Source organism: Dermacentor variabilis, chromosome 6 (assembly GCF_050947875.1).
Source record: "Dermacentor variabilis isolate Ectoservices chromosome 6, ASM5094787v1, whole genome shotgun sequence".
Classification (NCBI taxonomy): Eukaryota; Metazoa; Arthropoda; class Arachnida; order Ixodida; family Ixodidae; genus Dermacentor; species Dermacentor variabilis.
Window position 1 is genome coordinate 21,839,517 of NC_134573.1, and position 26,383 is coordinate 21,865,899.

The 26,383-nt window shown below is 46.9% G+C and overlaps 1 protein-coding gene across 1 annotated transcript in view; it reads left to right on the plus strand.

Annotated features, from left to right (window-relative positions):
* The window catches only part of LOC142584684 (seizure 6-like protein 2), a 207,318-nt gene that overhangs the window by 88,892 nt on the left and 92,043 nt on the right, over positions 1 to 26,383 (plus strand). Inside the window, exons 5-6 of the mRNA XM_075694871.1 lie at positions 7,312 to 7,557; positions 17,184 to 17,303. Coding sequence (XP_075550986.1) covers positions 7,312 to 7,557; positions 17,184 to 17,303 — 366 coding nt within the window. The remainder of the gene's footprint in view (positions 1 to 7,311; positions 7,558 to 17,183; positions 17,304 to 26,383) is intronic.

The following is a 26,383-nucleotide window of genomic DNA, read 5'->3' on the forward strand; positions in this document are numbered from 1 at the left end:
AGGACGAACTCTGCGGCTGGTGCACATTTCGTCTAATTTTGCGCGCCGGTCGTAACGCGCTAGAGCAAGTAATTCGCTACGCTTCAGTGAATCCGACCACCACAGGGGAGCGCCCGGGTGATCTACACGGGACGTGGCGTGTGCCACTTGATTCCCCCCTGACCCACTGTATTCTCACACGTATAGAAGGGCGGGCCTCAAAGTGGTTAGCTAGTGTAGTGTAATGCGTGTCTGGAATGTCACCTGTCGCGAGGGGGGCTAGAGAGTCTGCTTGAATAAATGTGCGTATCAGTAAATTACGGGCATGTGGTTGCAGTGTAAACGAATAGTCATATGCTTTTAGAACGCTATTCGCTTCATTAAAGGAGTGATGTGCCTCAAGACGTTTCACTCTTGCAGTGAATATATATAAGTGGCGGTTTAAATTTCATTGCGCAATTCTTTAAGAAGAGAGGAGTTAACCAGCACATCTGCAGCTCTGGCATAGGTGGCTATAGTGCATAGTAGAAGCCGATTCATCGTGTGTTGTCTCAGGTGGGACGACCGCTGGCGTGGAAGGTGAATGCCCTATGCTCCTCTGTGGCTTCCATCCTTCCTTAGGAACTTTCGGAAACGGTACCCGACAGGATAACGACTCGTGCACTGCGGACGCTTGGAACGGCCTAAAGGAAATCTTTGGTAATAGTTTTGAAGGTTAGTATTCAGTGGAATACTGATGTTGAACAGCCTGATATTCGAAGAAAAAAGGGTTCCAGGTTCGTACTTAGCCTCTTCAAGTACTGAACTGGTGTAGCTCCGGCTAACATTCTCGCGGGTGCGTGCACCGCCCTCTTATGGTCAGCACCGTGCCTCGGATCGCAGCTACAACAGCTATACGTATACCTTGAGGAAAGGAAGCCGAGGGGCCCGATTTTTATTAGGGATATCATAAGAAGCCTTCTTATGATTGACTATACAGGGTGTCCCAACTATCATGCACCAACATTAAAAAATATGGAAATGCCACGTAGCTGGACAGAACCAAGCTAATGTTGTTTGCGTCGCTTGCAGATACTCCGATTATATTTGCTCTCCGCCTAATTACATAATTATTTTAAATTAATTAATCAACTTCGCAAATATATTTAGATCAACAGTGTCAAAGGTAAGATTGTAAGCAACATGAAAAACTCCCGATACAGCTTTGTGTTGCTCAATAGGCGCTACGCAATCTTCAAATCTTGGTTCATCATAGTTAAGACAACCCGTATATATATACAGATATACTACGACACGTTCCTCTGCCACGTGACCCGCTTCGACCATTTCATACACATGCACTTTTTTTCCACTATGACAGTCCGAATGCTAACGCACTAAAACAGCAGATTGGTGCGGACGTTTTGCGCATACAACTCGAGCACAAGTTCAGCTGGTAAAGCGAAGGCTTTCAGCCTCAAACACAGTCCTTACGAGCCGAGATGTAGCGCTCACCAGCCGGCTGTGCTTCATGCGTTCCCGAGTGATAATTGAATCAGTTGCGAACAGTTTCTTATAAGATACGAAGTAAATACACTCATCGATACATGTAAAGATGTACAGAATACTGCCTTCATAAGTCCGCTCGTGGTGATTGTTTGAAAATCGCGTGTGCCTATCCGTATTCGGCGTGCTGTGCCATGCGATGCTCAATTATCGCTACATCATCGACGCTTATTATTCTTAACTCTAATCAGCTCGACATGCGGCATGACAAAATAATTCAGCGAAAGGGGTAATTAAATATGTAGCAAACTCACTTTTTTTCCGACTGAATAACTGATCAAGGAGTGTCCCCACTCGGACTCCAGAAACCCCTGCCATGCAGTCCCCCCCCCCCCCCCCCCCCCCCCCATACTCTGATTAGTTCTAAACAAATGTACATTTCCATGTTTTTCCTTTGTTAATGTTGTATTCACCGAGGTCTGCTGCATCTAGTTTGCATGTACAGGTAGAGTAGTACAGGCACTAGCGCAGCGTTCCTCCTTATGGAACATGTGTATTTGAAAGAACATAGTTTTTACAGAAGAGCGAAGATCTGGGCTTGTTGGTTCATGATCATAGGGTTGCATAGCGCCGGGCGGAAGGACTGCTAGAAAGAAGGGCGAGAAACACCCGGCGCGCAAACTGGCAATAGTGGTTTATTTTTCCAGAGCAAAATTTTAAGCGCTCGCACAAAACCAACACGCATGCGCAAATGATTGCCTCCCAAGACAATTTTTTCCAGCCTCTCGGAAACTTTTTGGGCCGAGTGTGAAGAGAAATACATAATCGCTTTCGTTCCCAGCAGTGTAGTTTGTGGGATCCCCCTCTCTTGCCGTAAAAGGTATACCTGGCAGACCGGCAGGTGCCTCAATGATGCAGAACACAATGTCAAAAATGGACGGGATGTGTGGCTCGCTATTCATAATAAATCCTTTTTGATGTTTCAGCGCAGTCACCGAATTATAAGCTTCATGCATGACAACGTTACAAGAAAATTCATTGAGGCTGCAGATATTTTGAGATTAGGTCTTTAGTGCAAAGCACCCTATTTGTGAACCTTTCCGGTAAGGAACTTAGGAGACAGTCATTTGAGCATGCATGGCGGCTTTGTGCGAGCTTTTAAAATTTTGCTCTAGGAAAATGAACCTCCTTTGGTATCCGTCAGCGTACATATTTGGCCTTGTGGGTCTAAAATATTGAAGTTTTTTCTTGTAGTGCAAAAAAAAAAAAGCACGAGGACGCAGAAGAGAAAGCAGACACACACAGGCGCTAACTTCCAACAACAATGTTTTTTCCGGGACGGATGCCACCTTTATGCCCTCAGATTGTCTCGCTTTTAAGCACGTGTCTACTGACAAGATAACAGAACAAATGATAGTACAACTCAATTGCAGACTAGCCAAAAGCTATCATGTTGAGCGCATGCGCAGGAATTCCAACTGCTTTTTTATAGTGACAAGGACGACTGGCTAACACAAGCGTTGCCAAACTCTTTCAACGCGCGCACTTTCAATGATGAGACGAGTGAATTCGCATTTGCTTCTCCCGATAATAACTGTATCTTCGAATCGCGGGACGCATCCGCACTTATGACACTGAATTGCGAGGAAGCCATCCGGCGAAGGCGTGTTTATTGGAGTGCTCTCTAAGCCTGTGATTAATGCATGTTCTGGTTTGTCCTATATAACTCCTTCCACGGGGCAATGGAATTCGGTAAATGACGCACGTCCTACGTAACATTTTCTGTGCTGCTTTTCGCACGCGTCCCTTCCTATATGGTCTTGTTTTTGCACACAAGCTGATGAGCGTGTTTTTCGGGCAATGAATATGACGTCAACGTTCCCACGTTGTCCTGCCTTCTCCAGGTTACGCGATAAGCGGTGGATGTAAGAAATTACGGCGAAGCTTTTCTTCTTACCAGACCCTGCGCTGGCTGACGTCGAGGCACGAGCCCCTCCAGACTGCGTTGCTCTGAGCATCGCTCCAGCAATTGACACCATTATTTGGAAAACCAGCCTCACTCAACCGCACTACTTGTTGTTGAAAACTGGTAGAAATTAAATGAGGGCACAACTTCTCTAGTGCATTGTTGAAATACATTTTCGCTATGCCCCTTTTAATAAGCTTGGAATGAGCAGAACTATACGATAAAAGAAGCCTATTAGCTCTAGGTTGGTAACACCAGCAGATGTGATTGTCAGACAAAACAAATGGTAGATCGAGAAAGCGGATGCTCCTATCTATTGGCATTTCGAAGGTTACATCAAGGGGACTAAGACATTCACAAATTATGCATGTGACACCTTCACACTTTCTTCAACTGAGGTTAACAGGTCAGATTGAGGAATAAAGTAATAAAGGCCTTTTATGTTAGCGGCGAATACGTTCAACCACTTGTCAGAGTGCACTTTAACAAATTCTAAAACTTCGTCTGAACTCTTCAGAAAGAAGGGGTCATCAATGTCGAGAAGATTTAGCGTTTTCAGCAGGTAAGTGGTTATTTCCTTCTGCCAGGTCCCTTTCTCAGACGCAATTACCCTGAAGGGAACGTTACTTTTGTGTCTTCGCGCTAAAAAATACCTCTCAAGACTTCCCGCTATTTTTCTCAATGCCTTTTACAAGCTTATTCAGATTCATTTTTTGCACATTTCAATAGCTTTTGCTTCGACTTTAGCTAACGAGACGCTTTTATGTTGCCTGAACACGCCTGAGATGGCTTCGTTAGCCTTACAGAAACAAGACCCATGAGTCATGAGTGCAAAATCACCCTCCTTATCGGCGGGTACTACACACAATGAATTATGTACTAAATACGAAGCTACGCGACGTACGGACACCCTTGAACATAGAGTTTCTAAGTAAATACCCTAGAGGGAAATGTGGCGCTAGTGTCTACGGGGGCTCTCCTGAGCGTTGCCTCAACCTACATTGGAATGATGGGAAGTACAGGCTTCGGATTGACTTCGATCATTAACTAGCGGCGTTTGCTTGCGGTGCAGTAAACGAAGCTGTACTCAAATATCGCATAAAATCTGATTTTATTTCTGCAGCATCTTATATAATGGAGAACACATTACATAAGCTTTGTATGACTTTGAGATTGAAGCACGGTTTGCCACCAGGGCACACCAGGGTATGCATTCTTCTGCAATTCTGTTCCCGATGTAGGCTGTCACGATTGGCGAGCGTCTTCAAGTACTTTTAAGCAGATCTGCTGCAGCGCTGGTTAGGACACTTGTGACCTCCTACAAGTATGCTTCATTATATTTTATATTGACGTACCGCTTCTGAAGCGTCTGCCAACAGCTGTTATGGCGTGGCTTCGCATTTAACCATATTTAGACAGCAGAGTACAGCCAGGAAGCAGCAGCCTTTCCTACCACAGGTAAGTTTGTGTTCTCAAAGTCCTGAAACACATATTTCACTGAGCACATAAACGAGCAAAGCGTGATGAAGCCCTCAACAAAATTTGACTGTCAAACCATTGGAAGTACAACTTTCTATGTCTTGTATCAGTAGTGCCTTTCTTTTGCTCTTCTGAAGTTTTATTGAGCACGTAACGCTACAGCGCCAACCTAACACATTTAACAAACCAATGTAAAATGGTCAAAACACGTTATGTCAACGTTCGCGATGCCGTCGCTTTCTCGTCAGGGCTTCGACACAACACCGCGACACAAACCTCGGCGCAGCCGCTGGCCCAGGTGCGCTATCGACACTTCGAGCAACAAAACAAAGGCACAGAGGTTTGGGTTGCACCGTCCCACTGTGGGTTATAGCAATTAGGCTTGGAGCAAAACCAAAACTGCTAGAAAATACCTCTAGTCTGGTTCCCCAGTCAACAGAATACCAATTCGTAGACTTCCCATCATTCCCATGATAGTTCGCAGCGCTAGATTTCCTTCTAGTTATAGTAATATGAAACTCTATGCCCTTGAACGTTAAGGCTTGGAGTGTTTTAGAGCGTCGACGCCTTCGGAAATTACTTTGCCGGCTTTCTCCTCCGGTGCTGGCCCCGACAGACTTGACGAACTAGGGAAAGCTGTCGTGGCCGGTTCCTCTTGATTTCTGCCTGTCTGTTGCAATTTCGGTCTGTGTGCAAGAACTTTCCGGATTCTTTGAGGAGGGGAATCTCATCGTCAACGCGAACCTTGCAGGTGTGTGTCCGGTGATCCTTTTTCACACTGTCTCGCAAATGTCTAAACTGAAGTTGCCACAATCCTTCTGTGACTTGGTCCGCCATAGGCACGTGTTTTCGAATTTCTGAGGTTTTTCCGTGTATGGTTCAAATGCATCGTGCATTTGTGCGCTTAAGTTGGTCTGGTATACCCGCGCCTGGCGAAGCCATTCGGCTCGTAGAATTTTCAGAATCCTAGTTGCATGTCGGGGTGATGGCAGACAAGCCTCGAACGTCTTCAGGCAAGAACTTTAATGCGAAATGCCCATTGGCCGCGCTCTACACACGGCTGCAGCGATCGGGGCGACGGTGCCGCACGGATCCCGCGTAAGAAAGAGCCCGTTGCACGAGACGTTGGTAGTTTGCTCTCTGTGGGTCGTCTTGGCCTGCTTTTTGTGTTCTTTCTCTCCGCGCATTTGAACCAGTCGATATCTTTCACAGCACTGAGGAAGTCGTGTCGTGCAACCGTCGAGCAATAGCATGAGAAATTTGCATGGGGACACGGTCGCTGTTTCTTTCAGCGGCAGTGAACAAATCGGATGCTGTAAGCACGGGCGCTGAGTGATCTCCGTAGTCCCGAACATATTGTGTGCAGTTAGCCTATTGCTCTCGCCACCATACGAGGTCGGAAAGCGTGTAGTTGACCTTAAGCCATAAAAGAATAGAGATGTACTATAGTAACGGTGCCAAAATCACCGCTGACCTGCCATGCATAGGTGAAACATTGCCCCGCGTTTTACAAAATTTGATTTCAACATTGCGCACCCAATGCCCATGAAACTCCAATACGAAATTTCTGATGCAAAGGACTTCGGAGCAGGCGACAAAAACTCTCAAGTAATTTGCAGATCACCTTGCAAGGACAGCGTCTTCTATTACATTGGCGAAACCGTCAACTTGACATTAAGACTTAGAGAACACGACTTGCAGACACTTATAGATAACAGGGACCTGACAACGAGACTTAGGCTCGTGTCACTTTTAACACAGGCGACACCTAAAACTGTCAACCGCACGGCTGGTAACATTGCATTGCTGAAATTTGCTGACTACGTCACGTGCGACTGACCATGCACGTCCGCTGCATTATGAACGAGGCACCCATGCCGGTTCCCAAATGGCAAAAGAAGATTTCATCTGACCTTATAATTTTACACTGTTTGTAGGCTGCAATATTGTGCTTCTCAATGGGTACGCCGCGGCTGCTAGCGTCGTTCCTGCGACCGTGTCCGTTGCGAATGCTTACGGTAGGGAGCGGTGCCATGCTCACTTTTTTGGTTACGTGTCGCTACATGCAGCGTTGGCACGTGTATGAGCACAGATGAGGCGGCGATGATGGTAAAACTCTGTTTAACGTTGCACGTGGAGTTGAATTCAACATGTCACTGAATTAACGCATCAAGCTGGTCGGGTTGGCCACTAAACTGCGCTCCTATCGTTTACATCTTTGTTCGTTCGTCCGGGTTGTGCTGCCCACCCCTAGGAACGTGTCTCACTCCCTGCTTTGAGCCCTTTTCCTTTGCCCAAACAAATAGCACGAGTCTTTGTGCGGCGCGCCTGAATCGTGTGGCCGAGGCGAAGTTAGTGCGAGCGTTGTGGCTTGAGCGTTTCTTCGTCCAATTGCGTCGTAGGGCGTCTCGGAGGACGCGCACGTGGTCGCGTCGGCCCACGACGACCTGGTCGTTCCCCTGGGCGGACCGCGTGGATTCACCGTGGCTCCGGCGACCACCACCGACCTCGCTGCCCCAATGGTCAACGAGCAGGAGCCTGTGACAACCGCTGTGACGACTTCGCCGCCGCTGGTGCCCACTACTACTGTGCTGCCATCTTCCGAGGAGGCGCTCGACCCGCTACCGCAGAGCAGCAAGCTGGACCGGGTGAGTCGCTGTTGCTCCGTGACGAGGTTTCCGTCCTTTTTTTCATGCCAGGTTCGTCAATTGATGCTGCATGGTCAACAGACGTCAGCAACGCCGCGGCCAGGACGTGTTTCTTGCTCCGCAATAACTTCAGCAAAAGCATAGCCTTCGCGATCAATCTCTGTTACTCAGAGGCAAGCGTTATTGGAGCGGAGCTTTGGACACCACCTGGTAGCGGTAGAGTTTATTATAGAAAGGCAGCTGAGTAGGGCCGGACGTGTGCACTGTATCCCGATGCTTGGCGCTTGAGAAGGCGAGTGATAAAGTGGGAAGGAGGATGATGACAAAAATAGTGCACCCCACTACGGCCTGCTTTAGAATACGTTCGCGGTTCTGGCAGACAAAGTAGCCCAAGTTCAATAATGTGATTTGTTTTTTAATAAAGTGTCTTTAGGATGGAGCCAAGGAATAAAAATAATTGAACCTGAGAATAGCTAGCTTGGCGTCAATGTTTCTCGTAGGGAGGTTCATAAAACGTGCTTGCTATGCAAGCATATTTTATATAGAAGCATAATTGAAGAACACGAATGCGAACACCACGTAGCTCGATGCAGCCATTCCAGCGATATTATAGTAAACAAGAGGTGCTGAAACGCCAACCACAGGGCTAAAAGACGACCTAATCAACCATGTTCCTATCACAAAATTTACATTACTGCGTTTATGGCTAGTTTGCTGCCACATTTCAAGCCTATGTTTGACAAAATGCATTCAGTTCTGAAAAAAATTTCTCCTACAATTTAAGGCGGAGGGTGGTTAATATATGGACGACCAAGTTTTTCATTTACGGGCGGGCGTCATTTAAAGATCGCATGTCACCAGTTTTGCTAGTGACGTGACGCCAGCGGGCGGTAAGGTAATCACACCGAGATGCACCTTAATTAAGCGCGCCTGACCTGGCACCAACTTATACAGGCCATCGTACTGTTTACAAACATGTATCCTCAAGGCTTCCGATTGTCACTACAGAAAGACAAAAAGTTCAGATAGATTACCGTACGTCAGGTGTGTGGCAAAAGAGAGCCCGCCGATAAAAAAAAAAGAACTTCATCTGCAGCTAATCACAAATGTACAAATCAATTTTGCCGTGCAAGACCCAGAACATAAAATTGTTGGTGCTTAAAAGATGGAAAGCATTTCTTTTATAAAAATAATATCAGTGCCGTTCCACTCTGCAAAGGTGGATGACAATCGAATCAGTGTATGTGGGCCCCTTAATGGCGAACTGTCCATTGCCATGAGTCAAACGCCGTATCCACATAAATGGGAGGCGAGGCGCGACTAGTCGCTCCTCCTCGATGTTGAGCCTTTGAAGATGATGAGCCACCGGGGTGTATACATAACCATGTATTATTGAAAAACGCGGCACGACACCTTATACTAACAAACCCCGGCACATAGATTGCACATGCACCTCACCGAAATTCCAGCGCACACACTGCTTCACAGTAGCCAAGGCGATCGTGCGTTGGTCGACGTCCTGCAGTGTAGTGATGGTTGTGAGGTTACTCGAAAACCAGAAGCGGTCACACACAACACAGGTCACACAAAATTGCTTCTCTACAAACTCCCCCCGAAACCTGGCCGTTGCTCAGGTGAAACGTTCCGAGTTTGCGGGAGCGGGGCCACAGGGACGTTTCGCGTTTATGTCCGCCTCGCGGTTCTGCAGGCAGCACGATTACGGGAATGCCACCATGGGAGAGCGGAAGGAAATTAAAGGAGATAGGCAAGCGCTTGGGAACGCCGACAAAGAGTGCGGTGCGAACGTAGGCATGGCCGATGCGGGTCAGAGTGCAGTATCTTTTCTTATAAGCTTAATATATGATACGGGTTGTATTTGGATCTAATTCGGAAATGTCCTTAGCCATCGCCTAAGAGACGCGGAGACCAAAGCCTTGTAAAGCCTACTTTGAATCACTTTAATCCACCGTAATCCACTCTAATCCACCGAATGCACCTTATTCCACCTTAGTTCTCCCTAATCGACCTTAATGCATCCTAATCCATCTTAATGCACCACAGTTCATGAAAATCTACCTTAACTCACCCTAATGTACTTTAATCCGCCATAATACACCTTAATCCTCCATAATTTACCTTATTTCCCGCTAACCCACCTTAATCCACCCGAATGCGCGTTAATCCTCCTCACAGAACCTTAATCGGACCGCTATCATGATTCGATATTCATGCATCTCTCATACACGGCTGGTCATGCTTTGGTTCGCTTCTGGCCTTCTTTGGGTCATGTGTTCTTTTCTGTACTTCAAAACGCGACCTTGAAACATATAGATTTATGGCTTTCGTCTCAATAAAGAAACATTTGCCCAAGTCGGCGGAATACTTAAAGCCTGCTTCACCTCCGCCGCGGGTCGACCCGGTGTTGCGCTATCTTCGGGATTGGCCAAATTAAGGGGGGAAATTCTTGATCTGCACTGCTCCATAGACGCACACAATTTTTCAAGAACGTAACCCCCATATACAGCTTCGCATTAAAGCATATAAAAGCGCGTCTTCTACGTATGGCTAACTTGAAAACACGCTTTTTGTCTGCAAATTATCTGTAATATTTAGTTGTACTGTGTAGAACATTGGAGCGGAAGTTTTTTGGTGGCCGCAGACTCATCGCGGCGTAATGTCTCATACGTAATTATCTATACAACAGGCCTTAATCAGCACATATATGAATGCGCCCTGCAACGCGAGCGTTCTTTTTGTCGGCGCCTTTGATTGAAACTCCGGCGAGCGACCTCCGACTGCGGAAAAGGGCGACAGAGCCACAGAGTGCTGTTCGCTCTCTTTTTAAGCCTGGAAAATATCCCGGCTCACGCCACGAACGGGTCTCTCGAGCGCGAGGATTACGCCGCAGCTCGTTGTCACGCGCCGTCCTGGCCAGTGGCCGGCGTTCGATTGTCGCCGCCTCACTTCGTTCCGACCTGCGCGGCGCTGCGTCGCAAGTGGGTTGGTCGCCCTCGGTTGATCAACCACGCCGCGGCCTATTTCCTTCGGCCACCAGAGGCCGCAAAACGGACGACTGGGATGCCCCGGTGGCTCAAGAAGAGCGAGCCGGTCGGAGCGCGTCTGTTGTAGAAAAGGCGGCGGGGATTTCGCAGGCAGAGTGCCGCTGCGGAGCATGCGCAACTGTTCGTATGCCTCTGCGACGAAGCGAAGGTGATCCGGAATATTCTTCCGTACGCAGGTCATTTGGTTATAAAGGTTTATCTTTATTTTATTTTATCGGATACTCATGCACGAAGAAACATAAAAAGAGGCAAAGATTGCGTCTCTTACAGCACTAAATGAACCGATATGTGCGTGCTGAAACAGAATAGGCTTTATTCTTAAAATGCTGTGATGTTCACTTTGATAGATCAGTGGTTGTTGTTTTTTCTTCGTGCGCTGTTTCACGGGGTAAGTGATGTCCAACGATGTGATACGAGCGAGGAGGAGGAGGAAAAACTTGATTTGCTCAAATTGGGTAGAAATTAGCGGTGGCAGATGTGGTCGGCCATCTTCACGGTCTTCTTCCCCATCTGCGCAGGGTCGACGCCCCTATTCCTGGGCACCACGAGCGAGAACGTCCTCATTTGACAGCGCCGTCTGTGGCGCGCAGTTGAAAGAAGTGTAATTGTGGTAACGGTTCTCGAGTCGGCCGTCAATGTACAGTACGGAAAATAATCGTTGTCACTTTTCATTCTCACCGCTCTAGGAAGGCACATATACTACAGGTGCTACATAGAACAATTTATTCTCGCGATCCAGCGATTGCCAACATGGCGAAAATGCCACTCTGTTCGGGTAACATGCTCAAGTGAGAGAGAGAGAGAGAGAAAAGGGAAGGAAAGACAGGGAGGTTAGCCAGTGTACGTACCGGTTGGCTACCCTGTGCTGGGGAAAGGAGTAAAAGGAATAAAAAGGAGAAAGAAGACGAAAAAAAAAACGCGAGACATTCACACAGTAACGCGATGCTCCGCGCTACAACATTCAGAGGGGGTCACAAAATTCACAAGCCCTTTAAGGCTTTGAATGCCGAAACCTGTATTTTCACGGGGTGGTGACGTTGAAGAACACAGTGGCAATACTGTGAAAGAGAAAACTAACTTTTATTGGGCGAACCTGTGCCCACAAAAACAGGCTACACTTATAGCACAACGATAGCGGCGAATGCGGTCGGCGATCGTCGAAAATCTGATCAGCGGGTAAAGCGCGTTGGCTTTTATAGATCAGTCGTCGAATGTTCCAGATTAACCGCTGGGCCCCGCGTGTCTTCCACAAAGTTCTACATTATTCGCGTCGCGCATACATGCAATCAGGTTACACAAGTTGCGGTGAAGGACAGTGGACGGAACCATCGAGAACATTCCATTAACTTCTTTTACATGCAGGCGCGTCCTGCGCTGTGCGACAACATTTGTTAGGCGGTGAAACATGGTCGCCTGATAAAGATAAGTACACGTGTCAGTATGGACCAGTGTCCTAGAACGTTTTCTTCTGTGAAGGGCCGATTGGCCAGTTTATCGAGCGCGGTCACGAGCTCTTTTCTTGGCACATTGTAATGGGGACAGTCACAAGGAGGTGCTCGATCGTCTCCTCGCAGCCGCAGCTGTCGCAAGTAGGGCTGCCAGCCATTGCAATGCGGAAGGAATAGGCGTTTGTGAATGCAACGCCGAGCTACAGGCGGCACAGAAGGGTTCCTTCCACTCGTGGTAACCCTGGCGGAAGACGGAGTTGAAAACGTGGATCCAATCCGTGAAGACGTGCGTTCGTAAATTCATTGGTGTTCCACAGAGTCTGCGTAAGCTCGCATGCGAGGGAGCGAAGACTTGTGGTTGCATCTGTTCTGAACAGTGGTATTAGTATTATATGGGCACCATCGTGGGCCAATTGGGCAGCGTCATCCGCACTGTGATTTACGGAAATTCCGAAGTGACCCAGTATTCACTGGTAGATGATGTTGTGCCCCTTGTTGATTGCGTGATGGTGTAGTAGTCGGGTGTCTGCGACTAATTGCACATTAGGTCCGTGGTTGAAAGTGGACAGCAGACACTGGAGAGCTGCCTTCGAGTCACAGAAGATGGACCATGAATGTCGTGATTTGGGACCAATAAACTCCAGAGCAGCACGGATAGCTGCGAGTTCTGCAACAGCCGATGATGTAAAGTGAGACGTCTTGAATTTGATGGTGACAGATTTTGCGGGAATTACCACTACTGTTCCAGCTGAATGTTTCGAGGAGGCAGAATCATCCGTGCAAACGTGGGTGCGATCTTTGTGCTTGTCACGTAGGAATGAAAGCACGGTTTGTTTGAGGGCAAAAGATGACATCTCCGTTTTCTTTTTCATACCGGCAATGACAAGAAGAGCCTGCAGTGGATGCAGGCACCACAGCGGTAGAGATGGTCATGCTGCAGGCGTGAGAAAGTTTGACGGTAAAGTTCCCCGGTTGGCGGCAATAATCCTGCTAAAAGCTGAACGAGATCGAGCGGCAGTAAGGGAGGCGAGATGAGGTGATGGAAATCGGGTGAAGTGCCTGATGTGCATCCTCAGAAAGTCATGAATATACGTATAGATGGGGTGGTCACGCGCGATGGCAATTGTGTGGCTGCCGTGCATGTAGATCTGGGAACGCCAACACAATATCACAGAGCTTGAACTTGCACAGACTGGAGGGCACGGAGGTTGGTCTTATCGGTGCCACCCAGTACAGGTAAGCTGTACTGTACGAGGCTACAGGAACAGTGCGTTATACAGTTGTAGCATCGGACTCACAGGCGCACCCCATGAATTTCCTACAAGAAATCTGAGGACATGGGTTATCAGGACTAGTTTCCTTTTAGGTAGAAGACATGAGGACTCCAGGAGAGGTCTCTATCTATTATCACTCCTAGAAAGTCTTCTCGTGGGCAATCGGCTGTCCATTAATTCTGAAAACGTACGGTCTCATTGATTTGCGCGTGAAAGCGAGCACTTCTCGGAGGACTCCTCCAGACCTCGTGCTCGATGATAACCTGATGTTAGTGTGGTCCCTTTTTGGAGTCCGGCGCGCACCTATGAACGCGCCGCTCCTGATGACCAAGTACATATATCGTCTGCATATATCGACAGATGTGCGGATTGCGGAAGGTTGTGAACCAGGTCGCTGAGCACGAGGCCTTGAGCCCCACTCTATTTAACATGCTCAAGAGACTGTGTGAATGCGAATAGGTGTCGTTTATTTATTCCCGAAGGGGCGTTGTTTTGTCCGCTCTGCCTTCGGACTGTGGTTGGCGAACAAATGCCCACACGTATGTGTGCAAAAAGGAGTGTTGTGTTCGTAATAAGTGCTGTGCTTGTGGCGAATTAGCAGCAGGATGGAATTGCATTTAGGTACTGAAAATGTAAGCCCATTGCACGCAAGTTAAAGCGGAAGGCAGTTCAACGTCGGCTAGAGATAGTGGAGAGACCGAAGTCGTCAGGAGGTCACCCATCGCACGTTAGGACCGGGGCATGTACTTTACAGGGATCATGTAACGGTACTATTCCAGATCTCTGGCTCATCGCGCTTTGTGAGTTGTCCGAGCTGCCTGCGTTGTCACTACAATCGGCCTGTCGTGATCGACGCGTAAGTCATAAAATCGAGCCGAAGGAATCACTAAATTAGGCAGTCTCCGACTACATCCACACGTCACTTTCTTCTCGATGGAAGGAACATGGAGCCACAGTAAGTGGGTCATTCTTTGTTTTACAGTAAGTAAATAACAGCAAAAAATAAATAAACATAAACCAAAACAAAGCAGGAAAGAACAACAACGATTCATAGAGATCGACCAACCACTTTATGATATGAAAGCTAACCTGACGATGTTTCTCTACACCCCCTTTTTCTTAGACGCTCAATGTGCTAAATGCTTGAAAATTTTGCATTTTATTGAGCGTAACGCTGCGAGTCTCGCTCGCGCCCTGTGGTCGTGTGTTACAGGGAGTACCGCCTCCTGGTTGGCATTCCATGATCGATGGCCGCCTACTTAGTCGGGAAATAGTGAACGAAATCCACTAAAATACGAACGCCCTCGGCAGGCGTTACGCGCCATCACACGCCTCATGTATACTGGAGGGGTCCCGTAGGGATCACTACAATGACTACGTGATGCGAGAACAAAGAAAACCTAACCTACAACGACCGAGAAGCAGCAAGCTTTTGCACAATCATGGTACGGATAGGCAGACGTGCAAACACGGACAAAAGTGCAACGGGAATTCCAACACAAATGGTTGCTATCATTTGAAAGATCGCATTGCACCGGAAAAGGCTGACTGATTGATTGAGTGATTCATTCATTCATTGGGTCGGACGTGTCAAAGCAGCAGTGTGGCTATAAGAGAACCGCAATGGAGGGTCGCGGATTAACCTTTGGTTTCTTTACCGTGCACTTTCGTGCATTTTCCATTTCGCCCCCATCAAAATGCGGCCAATGCGGCAGGGATTAGAACCCGCGACCTCGTGCTTAGCAGCGCAATGCCACAGCTGTTGCGCTACCGCAGCAGGCGGTTTCGGAAAAAGTGAAATAAGCAAAACGTGTCGGCGTTCCTGTTTTTTTTTTTTTTGTTCTAGTGTTGTTCGTCTTCGCATGCATGCCTTTATGTATGATTAAAAGTGAACTAAGAATGACGGGGTTGTGAAAAGCGTTTTAATCTAATGCGGCCGGCAATAAAATGATAATTGAACGAATGGTTGGGGGCGTAAATTGGTGCAAAGATGTTTCGGCGACACTTGTTTCATATGTAAGGTCGTCAAGACTGCAGTAAATTTTTAGGTGTGTATTGGTGACGTTCCTCTAGTGAGGTCGAGAGTACGTACGTATAATTGTAGACACGGCGCAGATAATCGTACACCTTTAGGATGGCCCTCAAAATTCCTTTAATCGTTTGACTCTTTGGTGGGGCCACGCCACAAAATTTTGAGGAGTAAAGTATTTTCGACGAAAATGAGCTCGAGGAGGACGCATTTCTAGGTGAGTGAATGTTCAAGGCTTTTTTGCTAGCTGGGCGGGACGTAAGGTTGCCCGTTGAATATGCGGCATCCAGGCTCGGCTCGCGAGCTACGATTGCGCAAGCGGCGTGGGCTTCCGGTCCAGTGCGCACGCGTGGTTCGAGTTGCGCCTGAGCTGGCGAGTTACGCGAACATCAGTGGCCCGGTCACTGATCAGGCATCTGTAAGCGGATGCGGCACGCGTGGCTTCCGGTCTCCTGCCCGCCTGTCATCTGCATCGGGGGCTCGCCGAAAGCGGGGGCGACGGAGGGAAAGGCCTCTCGGCACGCGGGGCATTAGCTGCCATCCGTGAGGGCGAAATCTGCCAGCGCAACAAAAAAGGCAAATGATTTTTTTCACGGGACCTGTTAAGGCGGCACCGCAACTTCGTGGCCACGTGGACAGTTAGGGTTCTGGTGCTCACCTTTTAGGCGCTTCACGCTTGCGCATTGACGCTCACTTGTTAGGAAACGCAGACACGTCTAGCCATTTATCGCTTATTATGTTGCAAAGCTATAGCGAGATGCGTGCAACGTTATCTTCTCCTGGCACGCACTCAGTATCAAGGGCCAATGTGAATTTTCCTAGCTTTCCAACAAAATATTGCTCTAGTCATTGTTCCTGGCTATGTACAGTCGCTATTGACGAAGTGAATAGTTTGCCGAGCACACTCTGCGTGATCAAACACGCAGCTGAATGGAAAATGCGTCGCCTTTCGCCTTGTGAACGCAGTGCAGCCGAGGAGTGGCACTAGCGCACGTTGCGCGGCAACGCAGTCTCTCTGCTCGACTGCGATCAGTCGCAGTGAATATTTTCTCGCCTATAGCATTCGGTAGTGGGCTATATTGGATAATAGTTGGAAGGGCTACCACCTGTGTGTCCTGATAGGAACAAATCCAAGTATGCCTTGTTGCGACCGATTAATTGATATCGATTTGTGTGGCTGGATGTTCTTGGAAACCCGGCAAATTGCTCATAGATGCGACGGCCTGTTGCCTGCTCCAAAAGCACGCACTCTGTGATAACGTCAATACAGATGTTACAGTTTTGGCATAAATGTATAATGAAGGCGTTTAATATTTTGATGGCGAGATAATGTAAGCCTTTTGTAGGCTGGAATAGGAGCGACAATAGTACACAGGCAATAATTTTCGGAATGTCATCAGTGAATACATGTACAAGGGAAAGAAATATTAGAAAAAATACATAAAGTGAGTTACAAGATGCAAGAAAGTGGTTCACAATGTGATCAGTCCTCAAATCACAAGACACAACATGAGACAAGAAATTAACGTAACAAAAAACCAGACTCCTCAAATTTTTTGCAGCACTTCCTAGGACAACTACAAAGAAAACTTTTTTTTTGTAAAAAGTTGGAAGGCGTGACTTCTGACAAACTCGCCTTAGCATTTACAACGTCCTTTGGCAGCCACATTTCGACAGATGCCTAAAAAAAATAATGAATGTTTGTGTGTGTTACATTTTCAAATGTAAGGTCTAATGCATTTCTAATGATCAGTTCGGCTCGAATGTCGAAACGGGTGCTTTCGCTAATCATACACGATTGTGGTACAAACAGTACAAAAACTTCATGGAATCTACAATGCATGCACCGCTCCAACCTGGGGATGCCTGGGGAGCCAACCTGGGGATGCCTGGGGAGCCAACCTGGGGAGCCAACCTGGGGATGCCTGCTCGAGTACGCATTGCCGTCGCACTTTTCCTCCTGAGTATTTCGATTGCACGAACCTTAATGCTCTGTCCTGTACTTTTCTAATTGATAAATTTGCCATTTAAAATAAGGGCTGTACGTAATGTGAGCATATTCGACGATGGGTCTTAAGAGTGTCTTATAGGCCGTTAATTTAACATGAGATAGCGTTCTAGTTGGCTTTCTTCGTTGAAAACAATCTTGTTTAACTGCTTTTGAGCATAATCCTTCTATGTGTACTTCCCACTTGAATTTTCCTGTGAACGTTACCTTAAATATTTAGCAGGGTTCGTTTTCATTATATCCGTGCCCATTGAAGTATAATTAAACTGCAGGAGAATATCATTGTGTTTATGGTTGTAGCTATCGTTTTGTTGACATTAATTTCCATTCTACAAGTTTCACACCAAAAAATATTATCGAGTGAAGTTTTAATCAATCATTAATCATCCACAGAACGCACCGTTGTGTAACGCAGTGATCGGCAAAAAGCCTCGATGTTACACCTGTTTGGACGCGAGATTCAATATTATTAACATACATAAGAAATAAGGTAGCGCCAAAACAGATCGCTGCGGCGCTCCAGCAAGACGTGGAGCAGCGAACATTCGGCACAGTGAACGGAAACATAGTGCGCACGATTTTACTGCCAATATACTTTAACTTCTGGTACCCGCCGTGGTTGCTCAATGGCTGTGGTGTTGGGCTGCTGAGCATGAGGTCGCGGGATCGAATCCCGGCCATGGCGGCCGCATTTCGATGGGGGCGATATGCGAAAACACCCGTGTACGGAGGTTTAGGTGCAAAGAACCCCCGATGGTCGGAATTTCCGGAGTACTCCACTACGGCGTGCCTCATAATCAGAAAGTGGTTTTGGCACGTAAAACTCCATAATTTCTTTTTAACTTCTGATTTACTATTTGGTGTACAACGCGATCAAAATCCTTCCTAATATCTATAAAGAGGATGTGTGCTTGTAGCCCTGAGTTCAGAATTCTGGCAAATCCATGCTTTTTTTTCAAGGTGTTGCGTGACCGTTGAAGGTCCTTTTCCGAAACTATGCTGCCTGCAATGTGACAACTCATTATCCTCCAAGTAACTTATAACGGCTTTATTAACATTGTGTTCCATTAATTTCCGCGTAGAGCAATGCCCGATTCGGTTGTCAACCACCTCTGGCCTCTCCGAGTCGTGCATTCCTACGGAGGCGATGGGGGTGGGCGCACGCGTGAGCACTGAATGAAACAGCAATAAATGAATTTGCTATAATATGAGGATCTTCAATAATCGTGCTTGAAATTTCCACTTTACTGATATACTCTTCTGTGCTGGACAGGTACTGCGAACATTTACTGCATTCTTCATAAAGTAAATTAACGTGTTCGGGATAAACTTGTTCCTAGTATTTCTAACTTTATTTTTAGTACCCTCGACGATTAGTAATATTTGCGCGATTTCCTTTTTTACTGCGCATTCTGTGAAGCTGTTTTCTTTCAGATGCATAATTGTGCGTGAGACCTGCGGTGATTGGCGCCTAGTTTTTGAGTTTTTGATGGAATAGAATTTGCTTCACAGCAGGGATGCCCTGTTTTAGTTTCAGGCTTAAAGCATTAACGATTGATGGTTCAGTAGAAAATGCTTGTAGCAATGTCCTAAGAAAGTTTGTTACGCTGTCATCCTTACCGCCATTATAATCTTTTGCTGTCACACGTTGATGAGCGCCAGTATGATTTCTTGCCCTACTTTGGGTTAGGAAATATTAATAGCAGCATTGTACGGTCTCAGACGCCGTCCTTTAGCTGATTTCAGAGTTTAATGAATGCGATACAAAAGTAACATGTAATACTTAGGAAACGGCCTTGAATGCGTGTTGGCTCGTTAACGAGTTGTAACAGTGAATAGCTGAGCATTAAGTCAAGAGGCAATTGACAATTTCTCAATTCTGTATTGCAGGCTCTTAGTTGCACCGAGGAAACGCCTGGAAGATTGAAATTGCCTCTTACCACCATTTTACTTTGGTTATCTGTCCTGTGATGTACGAAATCACGCAATTTACAACGATAATCTTCTGGAGCACCAGGCCTTCTATAGATACCAGCGATTAATACCGTAATGTCACTATATTTTAATGAAACCTCATGTGCTTTCATGATCAGCGATATCTTGCTCTATGTAAAACAGTAGACTACGCTTAACTGCGAGGGCTACTCTGCCCCCGCGGCCATCGCGATCCCTGCGATGCAAAACGTGGGGTGCAGGAACGACCTTAGAATTATGTATGGAAGCGTTCGACCAGGTTTCTGTTATCACAGTGACGTCAAGACTGTGCAATAGCAGTAAATCCCCTAATTTGTCTATTTCGTTCTCAGTGCTCCTTGCATTAAAAGACGTTCATCTGTAAGGTGCAAAATTTTTATGTGACCCACTGGGAGGGCTCATTGCTGCCACATATCTATGAATTCTACATTCAGCCTATTTTCGTTCTCGCCCCAAACATATATGTCGCCATTAAGTCTGGCCTCATCAAAAACTGGAATCACTTTTTTGTCGTTTACAGATTAACCGCACATGATTTTCATGGTTTTCTGCTTGTCTCATGAACTGCTGTAAAAAAAAATCTTCTGAATGAATGTGCCCATTCGTTCCAACTAAATCTCATTATACCGATCTGTTATCTTTTCTGTGGAGTAAAATTTGGGCATCAGAGGGCTAATTCGGGTTTTCTGGGTACCCAGTGTATTAGTTCTGCTGATTTAACCGCAATGACAAAAAGTATTTTAATATCTCCATTAAAAAACCAGCTGTTCCAAGGCCAGTCGCGTTTTTAGTGTCTGTTTCTTTCAACTTGTAAATGACTAAGCTGTTCCTCCTGCTCCTGGTTTCGTAGTCGTAAATGTTCTTTTACAATTTTGTGTAGACTCCCTGCGCATGGCGCCAAACGCTGCTTCATGCTTTGCAACTTTTTCAGGACGCTGCCCTAGTGCAGCATGTGTTGTTTCAATGTGTCAAAAATTTTAGTGCGCGCTTTGAAGTTCGTTTTCTAAAACAGATTGCGCATACTTAATGCCAGTGACGATACTAAGAATCTGCTAAATATTATCGTTAGTAGGACCACAGTTCTCCTCAATGTCACCGGCAAGCGGATCATAAGCAAGGATTCAGTTCAACAAAACACATCGGCGCTACCGCTCACGACGGGCCCGACTTTATCAGGCTCTGGCTTTGCAGCGTCAGCCTTCTGCCAGAGTGCCAACTAGTCTTGTACATAGGCATATAGCCTTCGAGAGACGTTTCAATTCACAATGGCAACTCATAATTCGCAACGACATTCCGAACCAGACGTTTTCCAATAGATGTCGCAGGTGGTTCTTGCAGGTCTTTTTTCTTAAGCTCGAATAACACTTGCGCCGTTCCCTGTCGGGCAAAACAATTACGGTGGTCCGGTTACCGTCGGTTGTGGCTGCTCACCCGCTCGTGCTCACCCGCTCGATCCCCAGCGTGAGCGCCATCAGTCTTGCAGATTTTTGGATGCCGGGGATACGCAGCAGGAACAGTCGCAGCTGGTATTGCCTGTGCCATTCCTTGCGACGTCATTGAGGACGATTGAGTGAGCTCGTGTCTGTGTCGCTTCCCGAAGATTCACCAAATGGCCCGCAGGAGACGCAGGTGGAACGTAGTCAAAACACATGCGTCAAAAGACGCAGTGGCAGACACGCAGGGTGGTACAATAGCAGCTCTAGCAAAACGGCCTGCCATACCAGAACTTTTTCACTGTGTTGTGCATGGTCGTGTACTCCGAAGAGCTCCGTAACACTATGAATGTGGCACAATATAGTGCGACTTTTCCAACTGGGAGTCTGGCCTTTGTGACTGTGACCGCTGACGACGCACCTTTTTTTACTTACGCTCGCATGCCGATGCTGTGTGTCCCGCAACACCACTTTCTGAACATCGTTATGCTAAGGCCGTACTCCTATGAGTAGTCATCTTCACACGAAGAAATTGCTTGCCTGTTCTGATACATTTATTTAGGAGCCGCCAAGTAGGGCCGCGCGAATATCCGAAATTTGGAATGAGAATCCAAGTGTCTGTGCGATTCGTATTCTTTCAAGGAATTCAGTATTCCAAGTTATCTAATATTCGTTTCGTTCGAATAATGTAAGGGACAACAGCGCTTGTTGAAGGCTACATGGAGGATGACGGATACAAGCGGAGACTCTCCTTTGAATAATTCGAATAGACGAGAACGGCGTTTGTAGCCCCGACGAACCAGTTCCTCGGTGAATGTTTGGAGATCACTCCTGTTCTGCAGTTCACTGTAGTATACACGTCTGTACGTAGGCACTATACAGATTTTCTTTCTCGATTTACGCAAGCGAAGTAATTACGTAGCTAATCTCACTACGTTAAGACTTCATAAAAAGGGTGCGTGATGGTGTAGTACTGCACTTAGTGCTTTCAACTAGTCCTATACTATTTACACGTGTTGGCGTGCTGTCTTTCATTTCATGACTTCCATTGTCACGGTGCACCATGCACGCACAATCACATATACTTTGTTTTTCACTTACAAGCATATCAAGTGACCTGAAATCCAGTGGTTATTGGCGTTATATGTTTAATATAACGTAAATAAGCGTTCCCATTTTGCGAGACTTCACGTAAACTGTATATGTCGCTTTCTTTAGAAATTGGAAATATTCGCTATTCGATTTAGTTTTCGAAGGTCATTTTCCAGAAATGTTTGTATGCAACCTGATTAAAAAATTTCGCTATTTGAACGCCACTATAGCCAAAGAAAGCAGTTGTTGCCTTCACAAAGACAAATCTTGTCGAAACGTTGTTTCTTTAGGCCGACACTTAGCTCGTTCATTCAGTGTTGATGGTATGACGTCTTCATGTGACTTCTTTAGGATTGTAATGTTATATGTGCTCTTTTAATACACCATACTTGATCATGAGAAAAGGCATCATTGCTATGATTATCAGGATGTTTTATATTACTGCCTAAAAGTGGTATTCATTATTTGGGCATTATTAGAAAACTATATATTACATTCCATTCCGGCACTATTCAATTCGCATATTCGGTGTAGTCTTAAAATCCACTATTCCCGCACATGTAAGTTCGATACCCAGCAGGGAGAGCAGACAAGGGAAGCAGTGGCAACATCAACGTAATCAGTCGGAAGATAGATGAGAACTGGTTCAAGGTAAGGTAGCTTAGAAGATCAGCTGCGCAGATAGGGGACTGTAAGCTTCACAATTGCAATCAGCACAATCCTTCACAGCTAATACACGCATGCACTTGGGAACTTGAAAGTACCGGGAAAGGACAGGCAAGATACCTGAGAAATATGATGTGGGGACAAGATACGCCTCAAAAGGTTCATGTTTATGTTCCAGTATGGGCTGTAAGGCTTTCTACAAAAGATACGTCTTTAATTCTTTTTTTCGCTTATTTATATATACACCTGAACATTAACTAAAACAAAATGGGGAGGACGAATAAAAAACACCACGTCGTAGTGTCCACCGATGAAAAGGAGTCTGACAAGATCATTGACACTTGGAGAATGACCATGACTCTGGTGCGCGCGCACTTGATGAATGAGCGGAATTGTCGGTCAAGGAGACGGGGAAGGACATCAAGAGACGAGAAACTCCAAGCGAAGAAGGAAGCTAGCTGACGAAGCCACCAGGTGAAATGATGAGGTGTTGGTGCGGTTGGCACCTGTCAGAGAACATCGGACGGCATTTGAAGAAATCGTTTTCCGGTGCTTTTAATGATGAATCTTACTTTGGACGACAGTGGTGTTGATGAAGACTAGATCACACAATGCCTGAGGGGATCCAGACCAGCACAGTAATTATAAAAGCTTTAACTTGTCCTGCGTGCCTGTTGGCGCCGTACACCTCAGGTTAAACAGTATTGACTAGCCCACCAGTCTGCTCTTTTTAATGAGTGGGTCAGTGCATTGGCGCCACATTAGTCATGTATCTGATTTATTTTTCTAACATGCGTGCTTGTGTGAGAATGCGTATTGCGAAAGCTTTCCACGCATACTTATGATTATGTTTGCCGGTTTTCCATCTCTTTATGAGGCAAGCATGAGGTTAGCGTATTCGTCAATTATTTATGCAGGTCATCTTTTACGCACGAGGCGCCGCGTGTATTTATCCATCTGCCCGCAGGATGGGGTGCTATGCATCCTAATATTTTAACGACAAATCTCTACCTATGTTTTATTGACCAAAAATGTGCCAGGAGCGGTACCGCGGTACAGTGAAAAAATATTCGAAGCAAATATTAGTCTGTTGACTATACCCGTCATCAATAGCTTATGCTGAAATTAGGACAGGTTGATGATGAATGTGATGATGATTATGATGACGATGGGCACTGAAGAAAACTGCCTAGATTCTCTCATAGGGCGACCCGCCGCAGTAGCGCCCCGTGTACGAGCGCCGTGCCGCTGCTGACCTCAAGGTCGCGGATTCCGTCCCGACCGTGTTTCAGTGGTGGCGAAATGCAGGAACGCTGCTCGTCCACGCTTAGACGCACCTTGAAGAACCCAGGTGGGCAAAGCTAAACCTCCCACTGTGGCGTGCCTGATAATCGCACCTTTGGTTTTGGCATATCGAACAACAGAATGTGCTGCAGTTTTTCGTAAGAATGCATGGTTTGACTAAACGCCTTGTTCAGTTGCCGCAGCGTCTGCTCCTGTCCTCGGCGGTCTTACTTCCGGCCACTGCGCCTTTCCGCTGCGTCTGGGCGTCGTCTCGCGCAAGTGTGCCCGGGAGTGGCGGCGGGACGGGGGGAGGAAACTGCATGTCTTGAGGCGCGGTCTGGCCCTGATCAAGAAAACATGAACGCGCCCGCACTAAGAGGGGGTAGTGCGGAGGAAAACGAGGCAAGTGGAGAGAAAGCCGGCGGAAAAATAAAGCTCCGTTTCTTCGACGACTCCGTGGTTGTGAGTTATGCAGGCATCTAAGTGGTTTCTTCGCGTGTCCGTTGGTAGGCGCGATAACCAAATGCCGTCGACGGCGCTTTGGCGTTTCCGCGAGAGGACGACGCCCGCGAATAAGGCTTGTTGGCGGGCAGCAAGGCGATGTCGGCGGCTGCGTAGCGGTGAGCTCGGTTGTCAACACCCGGATGGTTGCAAATATCAGGGCTGCAAATGTGTTACGGATAAATGCAGCTGGAAGTGATCTGCAGGTGGGTGGGAATAAAGAGAGCACAACTACTGCAGGTAACTATAAACCAACATTACCAGAAAGTTGGTTTAAACGACACTCATTGTTCGGGCTGCGCCACTGTAAGGTGCTTGGCAGGTGTATAATGCTGTAATAGTCTGTTAACAAGGCACTTCTTAAGACCGCGTGCACCCGCTAGTGCCTTGAAACTACTTGTGAAATAATTTGGTGTGTATCAAATGGTTGGACTATTAATATAACGCTTATAACTTGTACTCCATCGTTTATACTCACCGACGCGTACGTCGGTTGGCGTGTCGTAAGCAACCTTATTAGCGTGCTGTAATGACCCCAGCACATCAGGCCAGCTAGCTCTTTGAGATGATCGCCGCGAGAGTCGGATTGCGTAGCGTGGGTGGGCGTGCAACAGCTTCCTTTGTGCAAATGGCTCGGGCATTATATAGGCAAATTTATAGCGATTCGTCTACTGCTTTACAAAAGCTTTGCTTCGCATAGGTCTCAAGATGTAGGCTAAATCTGCGCTTTTTATTTGTCATAAAAAACAGAAAGGGGTGGCTACTGTGAATGTGTTTTCACAGACGTCATGGCGTCGGGTGAGAGTCAGCGGCGGCTCCGTATAGGCGCTCTGTGTATCGTTCGTATGGTCAAAGTTTCTGTAATGGCTGCTACCTCGCAGATCACCGCCAGTGGGGTACACTGTCTCTACGTTCTGAACTACTCGCTTTAATCGCACACATATGGTCTCCAAACCCTGACGACTGACTCTCATCGCTGCTGCAAGACCAGTGCTGTGCTCACCGTAGTGCGCTGTCGTTCTCTTTCGCATCATTCCTCATTGTTTGGCACTCATTCGTCAAATGACTGAGCGTTAAGCTCAGGATTTATCAATGTCAAGGATAGAACTATGTGCGGGAGAGCCAACTCGCGGTTCCATGAATTGCGAAATAAGTGGAGTATTGTGGTACTTTTTCAGCTTCATGCGATGTTCCACAGTTGCGTTTAGACTTCAAATACGCAGTTAACCGCTACAATTTTAATTTCTGAAGTAGTGCTCAAGAAAGGGAAAACTTTATGCAAGCCTGCGAATCAGTTTGTCGTGGCAGTTATCCTGTACATTTACAAGCGTCACCAAATCCGTAGCTGCCTACTGTGTGCGCTGTGCATTAACATCATCTACAGTGCAGCTACAACACATTTTTTGGTTATAATGAGGCTGTAAAGCCCAACAAACAAAATTTCGGGAGATGGATGTGCGAGTTTATAGCAAGGCCGGTAACGCCGACGTCGCTCAACCTGGCACGTCGTGGCAGCGGTCTGATCCCTTGTCCATCCTGTTTGGTTGATGACGCAGTGCCCCGAATAGAACGCGTCCAGGTGGGGTGCAGGGCGATGTTTGCGCCCGACTAAGCCTCACGCGTCATCGCTTTCGTGAACGAGTTCTCGTTGATGAGGAACACGAGGGAAAACCTGGTGGCACGTTGAGAGGCGCCGTCTCACGGATGACCCATTGCAGTCGAGCTTATTCACAACCCGTCCTTTTCCTCGTGGGAGGCCACTCTTCGGCCCACTTGCTCGTTATGACCAGCTCTGGCTGGTGGACCGTGCTTGCCTAGAGATGTCGGCCAAGAGGCTTCCGGACGTGTAGGGGCCCAACCACATTTGAATAGATCCGATAAAGTCTTATCCATCCATCCATCCTCGAGGATCGATTTTATCAGAACCCACGTTTGAAACAGCGTGGCATCTGGGTTAACGGATATAAGCACTGTGTGTTCCTGCAAAATAGTAAACCTAAACGAAGCCGACTATGCACGGTAGGCAGCACAAGTCTCCAGCGCGTCTTCGAAATT